Below are 15,989 nucleotides of genomic sequence, written 5' to 3' on the forward strand. Positions count from 1 at the left end.
TCCGCCTTCACGTCACATGACGCTGTGCTCGCTCCCGGGAGTCTCGCGGTGACAGCTTAGATCATCGGTAGAAAAGAAAGGATTTGCAAATGGAGGTGGCAGAAATGAGCATTCTTTGAACGACGAAAGGTTGGTGTTATAATGTAGATAGCTTCTTAATTACAACTGCGCCAGGTTAATAAACCGTTCAGATGTATTATTGGGTGGAAAGTATTAGTTCAGTGTCGTTTTGTGGCTTTGTAAACGCTACGTGGACATTCGGGGGATTAGCAACAAACGTTAGCTAACAGTTAGCTTGTGTTGTGTTCAAATTACAGGCTGCTCGTCTTTAGCAAAGACGATATCGACGTTTAATGTTAATGTAAAGTGTATCCAAACTAATGTGGCTACCTTATTTAATGCTGGATTCTCATTTGATTCACCTTTCTTCATACGACGATATCTTTACACTGAAGCATTTTAGTGTGTTGTTAAGAAAAACAAGTTACGCTATGGGAGTTGGATGCCTAATGTGGATGACATCTAGTGTCAACAATAAACAGTAGTGAGCAGTTTAGGCAAAAAAAAAATTAAGAAAGAAAAGAAAAAACATCATCAGTAGGTAAATTAATTAGCTTTGCCCACTGACGTTATTAATGTTAACGTTACCAGCAAAGATCCAAATTCAAAATCCAGATGTTACTGCTTGCTAGTATTTGGATGGACAAAAAAGTTTTGCGTTGTTGAGTGACTGGGTGCGACATTTTTGTAGTATATTTTGTTTTTCAGCTGCCTTTATTCAAGGCGACTCTCTTGAAGTGTTCATTCGGTTAAGTTTACGCATAAATATATATTGTGGCCTTTTCATTACAGTCCTCCTGTCTGTAAATTAAAGTGCCATACAACTAGACTCTGATTACAAGATGTTTGAAGCAGTAAATATGTATTTTTGTAATGTGAAATTTACCCAAAATGATCAACAACTGAGTTATGTAAGATTAATCAATATTAACTTCCACCCCAGAACAGAAAACACCATGTGACATAAAACACATTAATCTGCACATTGCTACCAATTTCCCTAATGATAAATATCTGCATATCTAAGTGAGTGTAAGCAATGGGAAAATAGATTAATCATATTCTGTAAATATAAAAATTGAGTCGTCATTTATATTTTGCCGCAATCTTTGTAACATTTTCTTTACAGGAAAAAAGGATGCAAAATCTATAAGAATACTTTTTCTACTTTGTTATGAACACAGTGTATTGGTGTTGAATATTGCAAGCATTGTTAGTATAGAAGAACATGAGCAGAGAGTCTAGACTTGGAATCAATAATCTTGTATACAAATAAATAAATAGATAGATAGTACTTAATTGATCCCAAACTGGGAAGTTCTTGTGTTACAGCACCAAGTAATCAAACAGTATGTGGACATTAGAATGTAGAAATACAAAATATATACAAAAATGACTAGTACTAAAATTCAAAATATACAAGAATAAAATAAAATAAAATAAAGAATATCAAATTGCAGGGGTAAAAAGATCAAACTGTATACACAACACAGTCAGAAGTGAGGTAGAGGTTGTAAAAATGTGCAAAATAGCTACAAGTGTGCAATTTGTTATTACCAGCAGTGCAAACAAATGGTTTTAACATAACTATTAAGCTATAGCTATAGATGAGAGGCTGAAGAGAGCTGTGAGTGCTCTCTGTCAGACAGAGGTGAGGTGTTATATAGTGGTATGGCTATAAACCATAAACCACAAACAAACTTTATGCAAGATGACTATCATATGACACAGCCCTGGACACCTGTAGAAGCCAGTGCAGTCCAAAACAACAACTATGCGATCAATACGTACTACCTTTTTGAGAGTGTGTCAGATGTGTTTATTGAATTTGATGATTATTTTGGAGACTGTAGCTCTGTTTCAAAATGCCCTGTGATATTTGTCTTATCTTTGCTTCTGTTTCTGTGCCAGGAACATCTAGCCATGTCTGAGTCTCTGTATGAGAAGTTTTTGGCCCCAGAGGAGCCTTTCCCTCTCCTCTCCCAAAGAGCCAACCTCAGTGATGTGGGAACCCTGGACGTCAGTGACTTTGGCTGTCAACTCTCATCTTGTCACAGAACAGATCCTCTACACCGCTTCCACAGTAACAGGCAAGTAGACAGTGTGTGTTTGTGTTCACAATGTGTGTGTCACCTGTCTGTGAGGTAAATTTGACTTTCTGAGTGTATTTTCAAAGGTGATTTCATAGTTGTTTTGGAAATTAATTTACTATATCCGTTTTTATGGTAGGGTATCCGAAGGGACAAAAGCTGGACCTTCCACCATCTGCTGCAATATATGTCATTGCAGCTGCCGGTGGCATTCACCACATTGCTATCGACAAATGTTAATGTGCTTGTCAAGTTGGCAGTGCACTAGTATTGATGTATTTCATACTGTGTGTGTGTGTGTGTTTGCGTTGTCTCACTCCCAAATATACAGCACAAGGGCATAAACAAAAATCTCCACTAAACCTCTTGCCTCTGTTAAAGTGTAACTGTGCAGAAAACCATATAAATAGTTATATGCAGCTGACACTAAAAAAATTCCTCAGTGACTTTTGCATCTATATTTTTGTAAATCCCTTGTTAAGACAACAATCTAAGACATTTGCATTGTTAAAATGTACATCCAACCACTCTGTCTCAGGAAAATGATCTGAACAATTTCCAGAAATGACTCATGTTGAGAAGGAACTTTGATGTTCGCTCATTGTTCTTCCAGGTGGAACCTTACTTCCTGTGGGACCAGTGTTGCCAGCTCAGAGTGCAGTGAGGAGCTCTTCTCCTCTGTGTCTGTGGGGGATCAGGACGACTGTTACTCCCTCCTGGATGACCAAGAACTAACATCTCTGGACCTGTTTCCAGAGGGCAGCGTTTGCAGTGATGTCTCCTCCTCTATCAGCACCTATTGGGATTGGTCTGACAGCGAGTTTGAGTGGCAGGTCAGTTTTTCCGGCTGGTTATGTAAACTAGAAGTTAGTGGTAGGAGATATGGCCAGGATCTTCTATCTCTGTGTATAATGTAATTTTATATCACGGTAACAGTGAACATCACAATAAAGTAATTGTTCTTTAAATTCAATTAAGAAATGGTTTAAAACAACATCACCTTATCTCATTACATTTAACTGTTTCCTTCTTTTATTTGAAACTCTAATACAAACAAATAACACCTGCCCCACATGAGACAACACTTAAAACCAAAATTCTTTTAAAACAGAAGCTTTAAGCTTCCTGAGAACAATAATTTCCAGTTATACATGTTTCTGTATTTACAGCTTCACTCTCTTCCTCCACGTCTGCCCAAATCACGTTACTTAGCAAGGCAAGTGGATTCACAAGATCACACAAGAATCCAACCCTGATTTGCTCCATAGCCCCCAGATAGCTAACACTGTTGCCAAAACTCTACCAGAGATTTGGCAATACACAGTCCTGCCGTTGCACAGTTTATACCATCATATCGCCCAGCCTTACCACAAGGATGTGTTAAAAATGCTGCTGATTTTAATTTCAGGTGCTTTAGGATGGAAGTCATGAGAACCTAGTTGCATTATTTGTTTGCATCAAACACAGAGAGTGTGGGTGTTTCAGTGATTTACAGGATAGTTTGTCCAGTAATCAGTGCTCTTTTAGTGTTTCTCTGCTGCTCACTGTCTGCTTGTCTTAATTCTGTCCACCCAGTTACCAGGAAGTGACATTGCCAGCGGCAGTGATGTCCTTTCGGACATCATCCCGAGCGTGCCAAGTTCACCCTGTCTGTTTTCCAAGAGGAAGCCTAAGCCCCACCCTCATCGCAACCTAGATGAGTTACCATGGAGTGCCATGACCAACGATGAACAAGTAAACAAAGCCAGCACACACAGCTGTGTTACTGTCTTTTTAAGTTAGCTACCTCTCAGTGCTGTCACAGTGCTTAGAATCAGTGTTCACTTTGACAAGAGTCTTTGTCACTTACTGAAAATTGTAGTTGGTTTAAAGTGACAGTTTAGTCTTTGTTTTAGTGAAGACGTAGTGGGACTTGAATTTTATTTTAGATGAATTTCAGTCAGTGTTTTAGTTCTAATTTTCTCAGACAGATTCATGATACTGTAGTGGATTTCTCCTGGCTATAAAAATTCCAGTAAGACATAAGCATACATTCGTTATTTAGGCTGAGAATGTGTTACTGACTGACCTTATTTCTGTCATATAATATAAAAATAAATGCCCAGAGTTATTTATATTACAGATACTTTACATATCTGATATTAATGAGGTCTTCTGCTAAATTTGGCATCATGTTTCACTCAGAAATCAAAAAAGAAAACAGTTGTAAAAATTCAGGAAACAATGTATTTAACGCAAACAAGCAATAATGATATCTGGGATACAACATGTTTATTGACATCACATGGAGCTAAAATTAATACCAAATTGTGCTTAATGTTCACAGAATGAAATAGTGTCTGTTTATGAGTTGTTGAAATCATAAATCATCTTTTAGAAGAAGTGCATGTTTACCGTAAGCTAGCTACGCTATGTTAAATTCAACAATATGCTGTTGAAGGAAGGCATGCTAATCGCTGACACGATTAAAATTGAAAACACAGATGATTACTAACTGAGGTTGTCTGCCCAGGTGGAGCCAAGTATTTTGTCTCAACTTTGCTCGTCAGGGAATAACGAACAGAGATTTTTAGCATAATTTTTGTTGTCAGTATTTTTTCATTTACGTTGTTACAATTTAGCCATGAAATAAGGACGTCAGTGAACAGTTATTGGTGAAAAAAATTTTGTTGATAAAATAAACACTGCTTAGAATTCATATCAGTGAAACTGACAAACGTGCTCACGCCACCCCTGCTTTGTTGGAGCTGTCAAGACCAAGATTAGTATTTTGCTTTTTTCCCCTGTCACCGAGTTGTAATTCACAAACTAAACAAGAGGGCTTAAAGTGGAAAACGTTCTCATAGGGGGACAGATTTAATGAATTTATGAAAAGCCACATCATTGCAGATTTCAAAACTTGAGTCAGCAGCGCAATTGCGTTGCATTCCCAAGCTAACATCGTATTAGTATAGACATTCTTCCCATCTGTACAGTCTGGATTTTCAGCAAGTTGCATCCTTTCATTGTATTATTTGTTTGCAGATAAATATATACTATAAAAGATTTGTTTGAACTCTTTTCCACTTGCAGTAGTTTGCTTCATTGTAGGTAGTGCTGTGCTGAGCTTATGCACAGAATCAGGGCTGATCCAGGCTATTTTTTTAATTAATTAATTACATTTTTTTAATTCATCTGTCAGCAATATAAAGCACCAGTTGTTTTCAGGTCATTAATTGTTGCTTCATTTACTCCAGTTGTCAGAAACACCCCATTATACTGGGTTACACACTTAATATTCACCTTTTAGTCTTCAATGTCTTCAGAGATACCTGGGGAAAAAAGGAACAAAACTCAAAACCACACGTCTGTGTTTCCACTTTCAGGTGGAGTACATTGAGTACCTGAGTCGGAAAGTCAGCACAGAGATGGGCCTGAGAGAGCAGCTGGACATCATCAAGATCATCGACCCCTGCGCGCAGATCTCTCCCACTGACAGCGAGTTCATCATAGAGCTCAACTGTCTCACAGACGAGAAACTCAAGCAGGTGGGCACTAACTCTGAAACACTTTACTTAAACTTTACAAGTCAAATAAAGAAGATTCTCTCTCACATGATTTCACTCTGCGTATATAACTATAAGGAATAAGGTAGTAGGATAATTGAATTCACATGGTTCCGGCTTTGAAGGGTATATTTAGTCGGCTTTCTGTTTCAGCTGTTGGTCATTGTGGTGTATGATAGAGAAGCACTCTTTGCTAATACATCAGTTAACTGAGGTTTAAAAAAAAAGTAAGTTATGTAGCATGTGAAAAGTAAAAAAAATTGACCTGTGTGATGTCATCAGGTGCGAAACTACATCAGAGAACACAGTCCCAGGCAGCGGGCCAGCAGCACCAGAGAGGGCTGGAAGAGGAGCAGCCACAGCAGCGCCAGCACTGGCGGCGTCAGTGGAGCCAGCAGCAGCAATGCCAGCATGGTCAGCTCTGCCAGCTCCTCTACTGGCTCTACAGCCTCCAACTCTGTAGCAGGTAAGATGCCACCTGGTTGGCTAGCAGTCATGGTGCTACAACCAGAGGATCCTGTAGTGGTGGGCAATGTCAGAAAGACACTTCTGTTGGTGAAATAATAAAAAACTTTAATATTAATTTTCAGCACAGTTTTCTTGGTTGTAATACCGTTGACATTTTCATATGTTCCAGGTGGTACAGCATCAGCCTGTAGTGGAAGCAGTGTTGCCAACATCAGCAGAGCTCACAGTGATGGCAACCTATCCAGTGCTGCAGAACGTATACGAGACTCTAAAGTAAGAAACATGAATGTGTGTGCGTGTGTTATGTAAGAAGATGGAGACTATATCTACTTTTCTTGCAATCTTATTATTGGGCTTGGGTTTGTGAGACTACGGATCAGATTTCTGCTTTTGGATTTGATTGAATCTTGCAAATGGGCTGTTCGGGAAAAAAAAAAAAAAAAGGATTCTGAAATCAGATTAGATCATGTTTTCTTGGTTTTAGTCTCACAAACCTTCAGTGTGTTGTTCAAAACTTTTTTGTAGGATTGGATATGTTTGATCCAGAAAATCAGGAACTGTTTTATACTAAACATGTTTTCCAATCAAATGTAACATGCTAATGTTATAAGCACAAGTCTATGGCATTTTACATTGTATAAATTAGCCTAGCAACAACCGGAGATTTCCTCTGCTCATATGAAGCCAGGATAAATAAATAAATTTTAACTTTCATTTTTCACTTAATATTAATTACAATGACATAGTCAAAAGTAGTCTCTAATAATGGCATCCCTCATACTGTTTTCTGTCTCTTCTAATAAAAGCTTGTATCTCTTGTCTGTATCTTGCCTTGAAATAACGGCACAAAAGTAAGATGGATTTACTGATCCTGGACAGTAAAACATGAGATTTCCAAATCAGAATCATTCAGATCAAGATTTAATTTTTTGAACAAGTAATCAAAGTTGATTACCTCAATGCCTTGATCCTCATCTTGGTGTCCTCTCTGACTTATCTCTCTCCTGTCCTTCAGAAACGTTCCAAGCAGCGCAAGCTTCAGCAGAAAGCCCTCCGGAAGCGGCAGCTGAAAGAGCAGCGACAGGCCCGCAAGGAACGTCTGAGCGGACTGTTTCTGAACGAGGAGGTGCTGTCGATGCGAGTGACGGAGGAGGATGACCACGGCGACGACCTGGACATACTGATGTGACAGCAGTGAATCAATCAGTGCTCCCTCTACGCCTGCTCCCCAACCACCCAGCCACCGCCATAGAGCTCATAGACCACGCTGCTCCAGATCACTGCATGCATTAGCTTTATGTAGGCTAACATAATGCATTTTGTAAAAGTAATGTCTGACAGGCAGTAACAGCTTGTAGTAGCCTCTACCTTAGCTTGACATATTGCTTGCTAATACTAGTGTAGTACCACTAGTGCTAAAACTGATAGCTGCTGCAATCACTACTAAGCTAGCTATAGCAATAATGCTAATATACTGCTAATGCTTTGATTAAATACTGACATCAGTCCAGCCTGCTTATAGCCAGCACTAATCCTGCAGAAGCTTGCAGATACACACTAAATATACACTACAAAAGACAATTATTTCTGCTTAATACAGTTGACAAGAGGACTGCTTATAGATGCTTTAACAGCATATATCCACTGCTACTAATACAGCCACCACTGGCAGAAGGACAGATCAGACATGAGGCAGAGTTTGGCCACAGTATGCACATGCTGCTCTGTGAAGAACCAGGTGTTCATTTCTTCAGAGCACACAGGGGGAACAGTTTTCAAGGTTGCAGTATTTTAGATAATTTGGTCATAGTTTCCACCCATCTGCTGACATACAGACATATTGTACAGAGTTATATCTGTGCTGGCCAAACTCTGTTTATCGGCAGCTCTGCTCTAAACTGCTGCAGGTAATGTTACAGCGTGATTATATTCCCACAGGCCTACAGGCAAAGGGGCCTGAGTGCAAAGTATCAGTAGCAGTTTTTACCTGAGTGTCCTCATCGGGATACGTCTGGGGAAATAAGGTGATGTCACAGAATTATGTGAAATGGCCGTGACCTCTTCACACAGAATTTCAGGGTGGTGGCAGGTAATGTTTTAAAATGCATGGTTTAGGCACCAAGACTACTTGGTTAGGTTTATGAATGGGATGTAAGTATGTCATGTGACGGGACATAACTACACAAAGGATGCGAGTACGTAAAGTTAAAATAAGTCCACACTGACTTTTAGCTTCACTCGGGACACAAACAGGGTTCTCCTGGGTGAAAGTCCTGTGTCTGTTTGACCTATCCACCACCACAATCTCCTCCCTATGCAAACTTTCTAGCTCTATATACTACCTATGGGGTCCTAACATTCATCTCTGCCGTGTTGTGTCCACCACATGAAAGGATCCTAATTGGCTGCCTTGTTTTCGTGGTGCCAACATGTGATTTCAAAACGTTTGCCACCATCATGCAATGCGGTGGTAACAGGTCGTGGTCATTTCACATATTTCTTTGAGCACATAGGGGGAAAACAACTCAAAATCTGGAGATTGAAACATTGCATTGATCAGCAGTTTCTCTACACAGAGCCGAAGTGTAAGGAGAAAATCATCCTCCAAAGCTACTTAATACATCAGAGGTGAATGTGGAATGTAAAGTGAAAGGAAGTGAGCTGGTCTGTCTTTCTCCCCGCTGAGTGTCGTGGTCCCATTTCACTCTGAAGGCTTAGAGGGAGCACTGAATCTGCATGTTTAAATCGTCACCCACACCGAGTCCCTGTGTGGTCGCATAACTAACAACTTCATTATTTGCATAATCCTGTTTAAAAAAATAGATTATGTTTTGTAAATAAATGATAACAGCATATTTACTGCTTGCTTTCAGCTTTTCCTTGGTGATATTGGTTTGATTTAACTTTTGTTTTTTTCCCTCTGTGTATATATAATGACAAGGTAGTGAACTAATTGGTTATCGTAGCTTAAATGCTGTCAATTGCCACTGGTTCTTTGCAATATTTTGAGTCTTATTTTTAAGCATTTAGCTGTTTTGTCACGAGTACTTGAGTTTGGTCTGGTCGTCGTCTCAGACATCTTTTGTAAGTCCTCTTTGTTTCTCTGCCAGCACTCCTACTGTATTTCACCAAGACAGACCTAAATAATCAGATTCTCAATCATTTACCTCTGTGTACATTTTTGAATGATCTGACCACCACAATAACTGTAAAGCATTTGAGACCAGTCTTATGCTCTTATTCAAAGTTTTTATAGATCATATTGTGTCTGTCCATGTACTGTATGGCTGGTTGGGTATTGACGCAGAACTTGAGCTGGTTTCTTAAGCACGTGCATCTAACATTGAGCCATTAACTTTCAGAAGTGTGTTCATTTTGCTCCGTTAAAATATTGACGTGTTGACAAAGCACTAACGCCTCAGCTTTTTGTGGAGTTGTAGCTACCATGCTGTATTTTTCATACTTGCTAGGAGTAGCAAACACATTATTTCTTTTGTGTTTTTCTGCCCCCGTCTGTGTGTAAGAAACACCTCCTGCAGCTTCTCAGCTGTAACGTGATGAACCACTGCAGTTATTGGCCTCAAAGCCTGGTGTCATTTCTAATACTTTATGTGTACTGAGCTTTGGCTCTTGTCTCTGTCTCATGTATAAAGTTATTACTGACAGCAATTATGTTAAATGCCGCTTTATGTATTCTGTAGTTATGAATTAATAAAACTCTATTTTGAAAATAAGATAATTTTGAAGAAAAAAAGCCAGTGTGATGCAACAAAGTTATTTGTTTATATAAGGTACCATGTAATTGCTGATAATGAATGACTTTGATCTGATTTAAATATGGTTAAAAATAAAGATTTGACTGTAAACTGAACTTTTCCCCTCACTGTCATTGTTAGAATTATTTTACAGCAGACACCTGTGGAAGTAAAAACATTTCATCAGCTACAATGATAGGTGTTTTTACATATATTAGTTCATAACAAAGCAGCTGCAGCTGTCACTGGTATTATCACTGGTTGAAGCTTACTGAAACCAGCAGTCCCATGTTGTTGCTTCAGGCAGGACTGTGCAGTCCACTTACTGGTTCTGATTCACTGTAAACTGACAAATAAACTCACTGTGTTGCATCTTATTGTTCCAGTCTGTGATGGCTTTTCCTTCATGTGTGGGTGCATTATTTTATTACATTTACAGGGCCAGGGACTGAATCGTATTTAAAATCGAGGGTTTGTCCTTCTACACTGTGACCTTGTGTCTGTCCCATTCTGTGACACTGATATCTCAAGAGCACCTTGGCACAAACGTCCACCTGAACTCAAAAATGAACTGATTGGATTTTGGTGCGTCCATCTCGTTCTTGTAAATGCAATATCTCAAGAGGGTATTGAGGGAGGCTGCATTATCCTACAGTGTAAAAAATAGTTTACAACTGAAGTAATATCACCAAAAAGAGGGTGGTGTCCTGGGTCGGGGTGGAGGGGCAGGGGCTTCCTGGACTCACTCGAGTGCTGAGAGTGGTTTAGTGGTCTGCTGTGGCGTTGGGTCTTCCTGGGATGATTGACGTCCACTCTCAGCTGCCCCAAGAGCGCCAAAACATCAGAGGAGTCCTGTCCTATAAAACAGAGACATTAGTAATGAAGACTTCTGAACTCAACTATACATGGAATGATATTATAAACAATGAATAATGTTCAAGAAGGCTCCTCTAATAAAACTGATTCACATATGTCAAGTTAACTTTACCTGTTTACCTAGTGAGGGGATTACTTACTTAGCCCGCTGAATGAAAAGCACCCATCACTCTCCATCTGGTCCGTTAGTCATCCATCCTTCTCATCTGGTCCTGTAGTCCTTCACCCTTCTCATCTGGTCCATTAGTCCTCCATCCTTCTCATCTGGTCCTGTAGTCCATCCCTCTCATCTGGTCCTGTAGTCCTCCACCCTTCTCGTCTGATCCTGTAGTCCCCCATTCTTCTCATCTGGCCCTGTAGTTATCCATCCTTCTCATCTGGTCCTGTAGTTCCCCATCATTCTCATCTGGACCTGTAGTCCTCCATCCTTCTCATCTGGTCCTGTAGTCCTCCATCATTCTCATCTGGACCTGTAGTCCTCCATCCTTCTCATCTGGACCTGTAGTCCTCCATCCTTCTCATCTGGTCCTGAAGTCATCCATCCTTCTCATCTGGTCCTGTAGTCCTCCATCCTTCTCATCTGGACCTGTAGTCCTCCATTCTTCTCATCTGGACCTGTAGTCCTCCATCCTTCTCATCTGGACCTGTAGTCCTCCATCCTTCTCATCTGGTCCTGAAGTCATCTATCCTTCTCATCTGGTCCTGAAGTCATCTATCCTTCTCACCTGGTCCTGAAGTCATCTATCCTTCTCATCTGGTCCTGTAGTCCTCCATCCTTCTCATCTGGTCCTGAAGTCATCTATCCTTCTCATCTGGTCCTGAAGTCATCCATCCTTCTCATCTGGTCCTGAAGTCATCTATCCTTCTCATCTGGTCCTGTAGTCCTCCATCCTTCTCACCTGGTCCTGTAGTCCTCCATCCTTCTCATCTGGTCCTGTCTTGGTCTTCCATGATGAGGCTACATGTGTGTATGAGAGGTCTGTTTCACCTATCAATAACTAAGTAAAAGAGACTTGGAGACTTTTCTTTATGTCAGCAATTATTACTTTCCCTCTCTTTGTTATTGACACCTACACCTGAAAACACATGACAGCGACACACTGAGCCAAAGAGACGATGTGGTTTTATTATACTGGTCAGTGAGATAAATACTTGTAGGAGACTTGTGTTAAAGTTGTCATTAAGTACTGACTTACCTGTGTCCGGTACGGCCACCTATACTTTATAAAGAAAAATAGATAACAGTATAGCACGCATTATCTGTTACCTTACTGCTGGTACATTGGTCCAGCATCATCAACTATTATTCAAAAGTAAAATGTAAATAAAAAAAACCCTGGTGCAAGACAGGTCTTCATCACTGTCCTCAGAAGTCTTCCTCTGCCTCTTCACACTTACCTGCTGTGTGTCGCTCTCTTCTCTGTTTCTGTTTGTGGAGGAGCTGAGGCCTGAAGTTGAAGGTCTTGGGTCTTCATCGCTGTTCTTTAAAAAATGACAAATGTGGAAAGGGAATGTGCATGTGTAGCAGCTGCTAGGTGTAGTATAGACACCTCATGGGTAGGACAGAAATTTATCTGCTCATTCAAGTGCACAAATGTTCTATGTGTACTTAGACCTCAAGCCCAAGAAAGAGAACAATGAGGCAACAAGGCACATAGGATGTATGTTGAGAGAAGCTGCTGACATTCCTTAGCCTATATTTATGTTCAGGATGTAAAAAAAGGTGCAATCATCAGGCCTAATTTGTTATTCGGTTCGGAAATGACAGTTTTTCATAATATGACTTCTCTGGACAGCTACTACAGGTGTGAGTTGTTTTTTTTTAGGGAATCCTAACGGGATATCATTATGTGTGTGCTGCTCCCCCAACCCACATTGTGGGACTTCGGCTTTTCATGCTTGAGTTCATACTTTGGACTGTAGGGGGCAACAACGCGTCCCGGAGATTGTTGTCTCCCCGGAAACAGGAAAGACGAAGAAGGCGGGTGTGACGTCGTGGTGTTTACACTACACCGCTAATTTGAGTAGCAAGTGAACGTTAGCTGAGAAAATTAAAAAGGATATAATAACGTTTCTACTTCACACATTTACAAGCAAGGTTTGGCTGTTGTCGCCGTATTTCAATGGGTGCTCACGGGGTTTTGGGGAACGAACCCGAGTCTATCGACTACTCAGTGCACGAAGCCTGGAATGAGGCCACCAATGTCTACCTGCTGGTTATCCTGGTCAGCTTCGGCCTGCTGATGTACGCCAGAAAGTAAGGACAGTTTACACCTGTAGTCAGCTCCTTACTGTATCACTTCACTTTAAATGGATAGAGGCACAACACATTTTCAGTCCGTGTTCTCCCTTCGCGTCTTCTCTCAAAATATTAAAATTTAGGCCAGACCCCATTTAAATTTTTCGTATTTTAATGTTTCCTTGCTTAAAAGGAAATACGTGAACATAATGCACCAGTACATTCGTATTTGGATTAATTTAAGGGGTCTCCTGGCTTTTTCGGCATTCATATAATCCTCCTAACATAAATGTATTTTAATATAATGTCAACTGTAATTATTGGTGAGAGCCACTGTCAGGAATAAATGGTGATATTCTGTATTAGCATAAGGCCTTAGCATTCTGTTTATGAAATCTCTCTGTTCACCTTTCACGCCAGACTCCATTGACTGTTTTTGTGTTTTATTGTTTCCCTGCTTAAAGGGAAATATGTAGACATAATGTGGCATTACTGTGGTAATGAAAAATTATTTTAGGGTCTTCTGGTTAATTCGACAACCATGTAATCCTCCAAACATAATGCATTTTAATGTAATGTTATCATTAATTATTTATGACAACTGCTGTCAGAAACAAATGTGATATCCTGTATTAGCAGATTCTCTCTTTCTTCCTGAAATCTGTCTCTGTTCACCTATATTTTAGAAACAAGAGGAAGATCATGCGTATCTTCACTCTGCCTCCCACCGTCGGCAGCAGCCCAGAGCCCAACTTCTACGACAGCCTGCAGAAGGTCCGCCTGCGGCAGCAGCTGGAGATGTACTCTCTGGGTGAGAATTAGTGAGGCTCTGCACAGGACAAAAAAATGAGCTCGATCTGGGCTCATTTGTAATCCATAATGTATATTTCACCCTATCATTTTCTGGTGAAAAGGGATATCATAACAAAATAATGTTTTCAACCCTATATTTTCTTTGTTAAACATAAGGCAGTCACGCATGTAAACCCCTGATAACTGACAAATGTTTTTGATTTTTTAGTTTGAAAACCTAGACCGCGATCAGTCTAAATAGGCACCTGTGTTTCCTGTTGACGTTCTGGGTAATCTAGAGGTAAATTAGAATCTCTCTCTGTCTTTTCTTTTAGCCAGGAAATTTGACCAGCAGCAGGGCCAGACCGACAGCGTGCAGCTCTCCATGGAATGAAAGCAGGAAGGAACTCACCCCTTTCTGTCTGAGCAAACACTCCTGCATATAATTCCAGCCCTCTGTGCGTGGATAGGATAAGACCTGGATGTCTGTCATGATCAGAGATGGTACAAATGATGTTACTTCCATCCTGGTTGTTTCTGTTTGGCTCCTCAAATGAGAAGCAAAGTTATTCACCTCCTGTTGTCGTCTTTGTCTGTTACGTGTGGAGTAAGTACTGTACAGCTGGACGGATGGAGAGGCCGAGAGCACAGGGAGTGAGGCATCCAACAGTGACTGAGGAATGATAAACCTCCAACTGCAGCAGATGTCACTGAGATACTCTCAGTATGGCGTGAGATTGAAAATAAGTCCACCATGAAGATTGTTTTGCACACAGAACAAAATCCTTTAAATTTAGCACAGGTTCTAGTTTGTTTCCATTTGTTTTTTACTTGTTTAATGTTTTGTGTTAATCAAAATTTTAAAAATGTGAAAATAAAGGCACATAAATGTAAAGCAGCTGAGTCAGCAAATGTTTTGATTATCAGATCTGAGTTAACTCATAATGATTGGCCTGTGTTTTATTTGACTTCATGGCACAACTTCAAAAATGTTTTTTATTTTACTAAACTAGTTTTCTTGTATCTTACGAAGGAAGCATTTTAAGGGTCAGATCACCCAAATTACAAAAATAACATTTTCTCACTTAGCTGGCTGGGTCCAGCCGTGCAGATGATTTACATTTTACACTTATTGCCAAATACTCTGTATAGTCCACAGAACATGGTGTAAAATGTAATGTAATTCCAGTAAAGTCTGTTGACACAGAAGTCTGAAGGTTGTTCATAAAGGATGATGATGGTGGACTTTTTGCCTTGCTGTTGGTTCTAGAGGTGAAAATATCCATCACTGTGATCCAGACAAAACATCTAAACAGCTACTGTTTTACTTGTGATTCAGTGTTGCACAGATATGCATGGTCCACAGAGGGTGAATCCTAACAACCTTAGTGATTGTCTGACTCTTCCTCCAGCGCCACTGTGAGGTTCACATTTGTGGTTTTCAATGAAATACCTCAACAGCTATTGGATGAATTGCCTCAACATTTGGAACAGACATTCATGGTCCCCTTAAAATTCTTTAAATTTGACAATCCTGACTTTTCATCCAGCCCCGTTCATCCATGTATGTGTACAGTTAAAGACTAGAGGGCTGGTTTGATATTCATCTGCTGTGTAGGACAGTTTCTCTATGCTCATTCTAAACCTCAGTGACATCACGGGTCCAGCAATCCTTGCAATAATGTATGCGATAATATGTATTTATAGATTTCTGATTGTTCAGTGAGAAGGGAGAAGGAGCAGATATAAATCATTTTTAACAATCTAAATAAACAAAAACATTTCAGACAGAAATTATTATGCCAAGTACAATATTTGTCTAAAAACACATCTGCAGGGGATCTCTAAGTGTGTCCAGTACTTGACATAATAAATACATCTTAGCATGCTAACATGCTAAACTAAGATGTTGAAAATACTAAACATTATACCTATAAAACTTGTTTCTCTCACATGCCTCCACAGTGAACGACAAATCCAAAAAAGGCGAACATTCCTCATGAATTGAAGTAATCAGGCTCCACATGCAACAGCAAAACTATTTCAATATATCTTTTTACAAACTGTCACACAACTCATGCAGTATAATACAAGTATCATGTGCCAAGTCATATGCTTAGTACTTACCAAACATGCCTTTACACTAAAATGTTATGACTAAACA

The 15,989-nt window shown here is 39.9% G+C and overlaps 2 protein-coding genes across 3 annotated transcripts; both read left to right on the forward strand.

Annotated features, from left to right (window-relative positions):
- Positions 1 to 33: 33 nt before the first annotated feature.
- Positions 34 to 10,034, forward strand: fam199x (family with sequence similarity 199, X-linked). The gene is made up of 8 exons (XM_049585875.1): positions 34 to 129; positions 1,972 to 2,150; positions 2,764 to 2,983; positions 3,726 to 3,884; positions 5,516 to 5,677; positions 5,978 to 6,161; positions 6,333 to 6,436; positions 7,179 to 10,034. Exons 2-8 carry the CDS (start codon positions 1,984 to 1,986, stop codon positions 7,350 to 7,352), a joined length of 1,170 nt encoding a protein of 389 aa, XP_049441832.1. The 5' UTR covers positions 34 to 129; positions 1,972 to 1,983; the 3' UTR covers positions 7,353 to 10,034.
- Positions 10,035 to 12,758: 2,724 nt separating this feature from the next.
- Positions 12,759 to 14,720, forward strand: smim19 (small integral membrane protein 19). Of its 2 annotated transcripts, XR_007450038.1 has the most exons (4): positions 12,759 to 13,051; positions 13,720 to 13,844; positions 14,161 to 14,329; positions 14,438 to 14,720. XR_007450038.1 is itself a non-coding variant. In XM_049585344.1 (3 exons), exons 1-3 carry the CDS (start codon positions 12,918 to 12,920, stop codon positions 14,217 to 14,219), a joined length of 318 nt encoding a protein of 105 aa, XP_049441301.1. In that variant the 5' UTR covers positions 12,759 to 12,917; the 3' UTR covers positions 14,220 to 14,720. The 2 variants fall into 2 exon arrangements, 1 of the variants encoding a protein (XP_049441301.1); XM_049585344.1 differs by having other exon boundaries at positions 14,161 to 14,720.
- Positions 14,721 to 15,989: the final 1,269 nt, after the last annotated feature.

This window comes from Epinephelus fuscoguttatus, linkage group LG9, assembly GCF_011397635.1.
Source record: "Epinephelus fuscoguttatus linkage group LG9, E.fuscoguttatus.final_Chr_v1".
Lineage (NCBI taxonomy): Eukaryota > Metazoa > Chordata > Actinopteri > Perciformes > Serranidae > Epinephelus > Epinephelus fuscoguttatus.

Excerpts from the sequence above, each read along its gene's own strand:
- fam199x (XM_049585875.1), top strand. The coding sequence starts at position 1,984 with ATGTCTGAGTCTCTGTATGAGAAGTTTTTGGCCCCAGAGGAGCCTTTC. Across the intron at positions 3,885-5,515 it reads CCATGACCAACGATGAACAA|GTGGAGTACATTGAGTACCT; the intron begins GTAAACAAAGCC and ends TTCCACTTTCAG. Across the intron at positions 6,162-6,332 it reads AGCCTCCAACTCTGTAGCAG|GTGGTACAGCATCAGCCTGT; the intron begins GTAAGATGCCAC and ends CATATGTTCCAG.
- smim19 (XM_049585344.1), top strand. The coding sequence starts at position 12,918 with ATGGGTGCTCACGGGGTTTTGGGGAACGAACCCGAGTCTATCGACTAC. Across the intron at positions 13,052-13,719 it reads CTGCTGATGTACGCCAGAAA|AAACAAGAGGAAGATCATGC; the intron begins GTAAGGACAGTT and ends CCTATATTTTAG. Across the intron at positions 13,845-14,160 it reads GCTGGAGATGTACTCTCTGG|CCAGGAAATTTGACCAGCAG; the intron begins GTGAGAATTAGT and ends CTTTTCTTTTAG.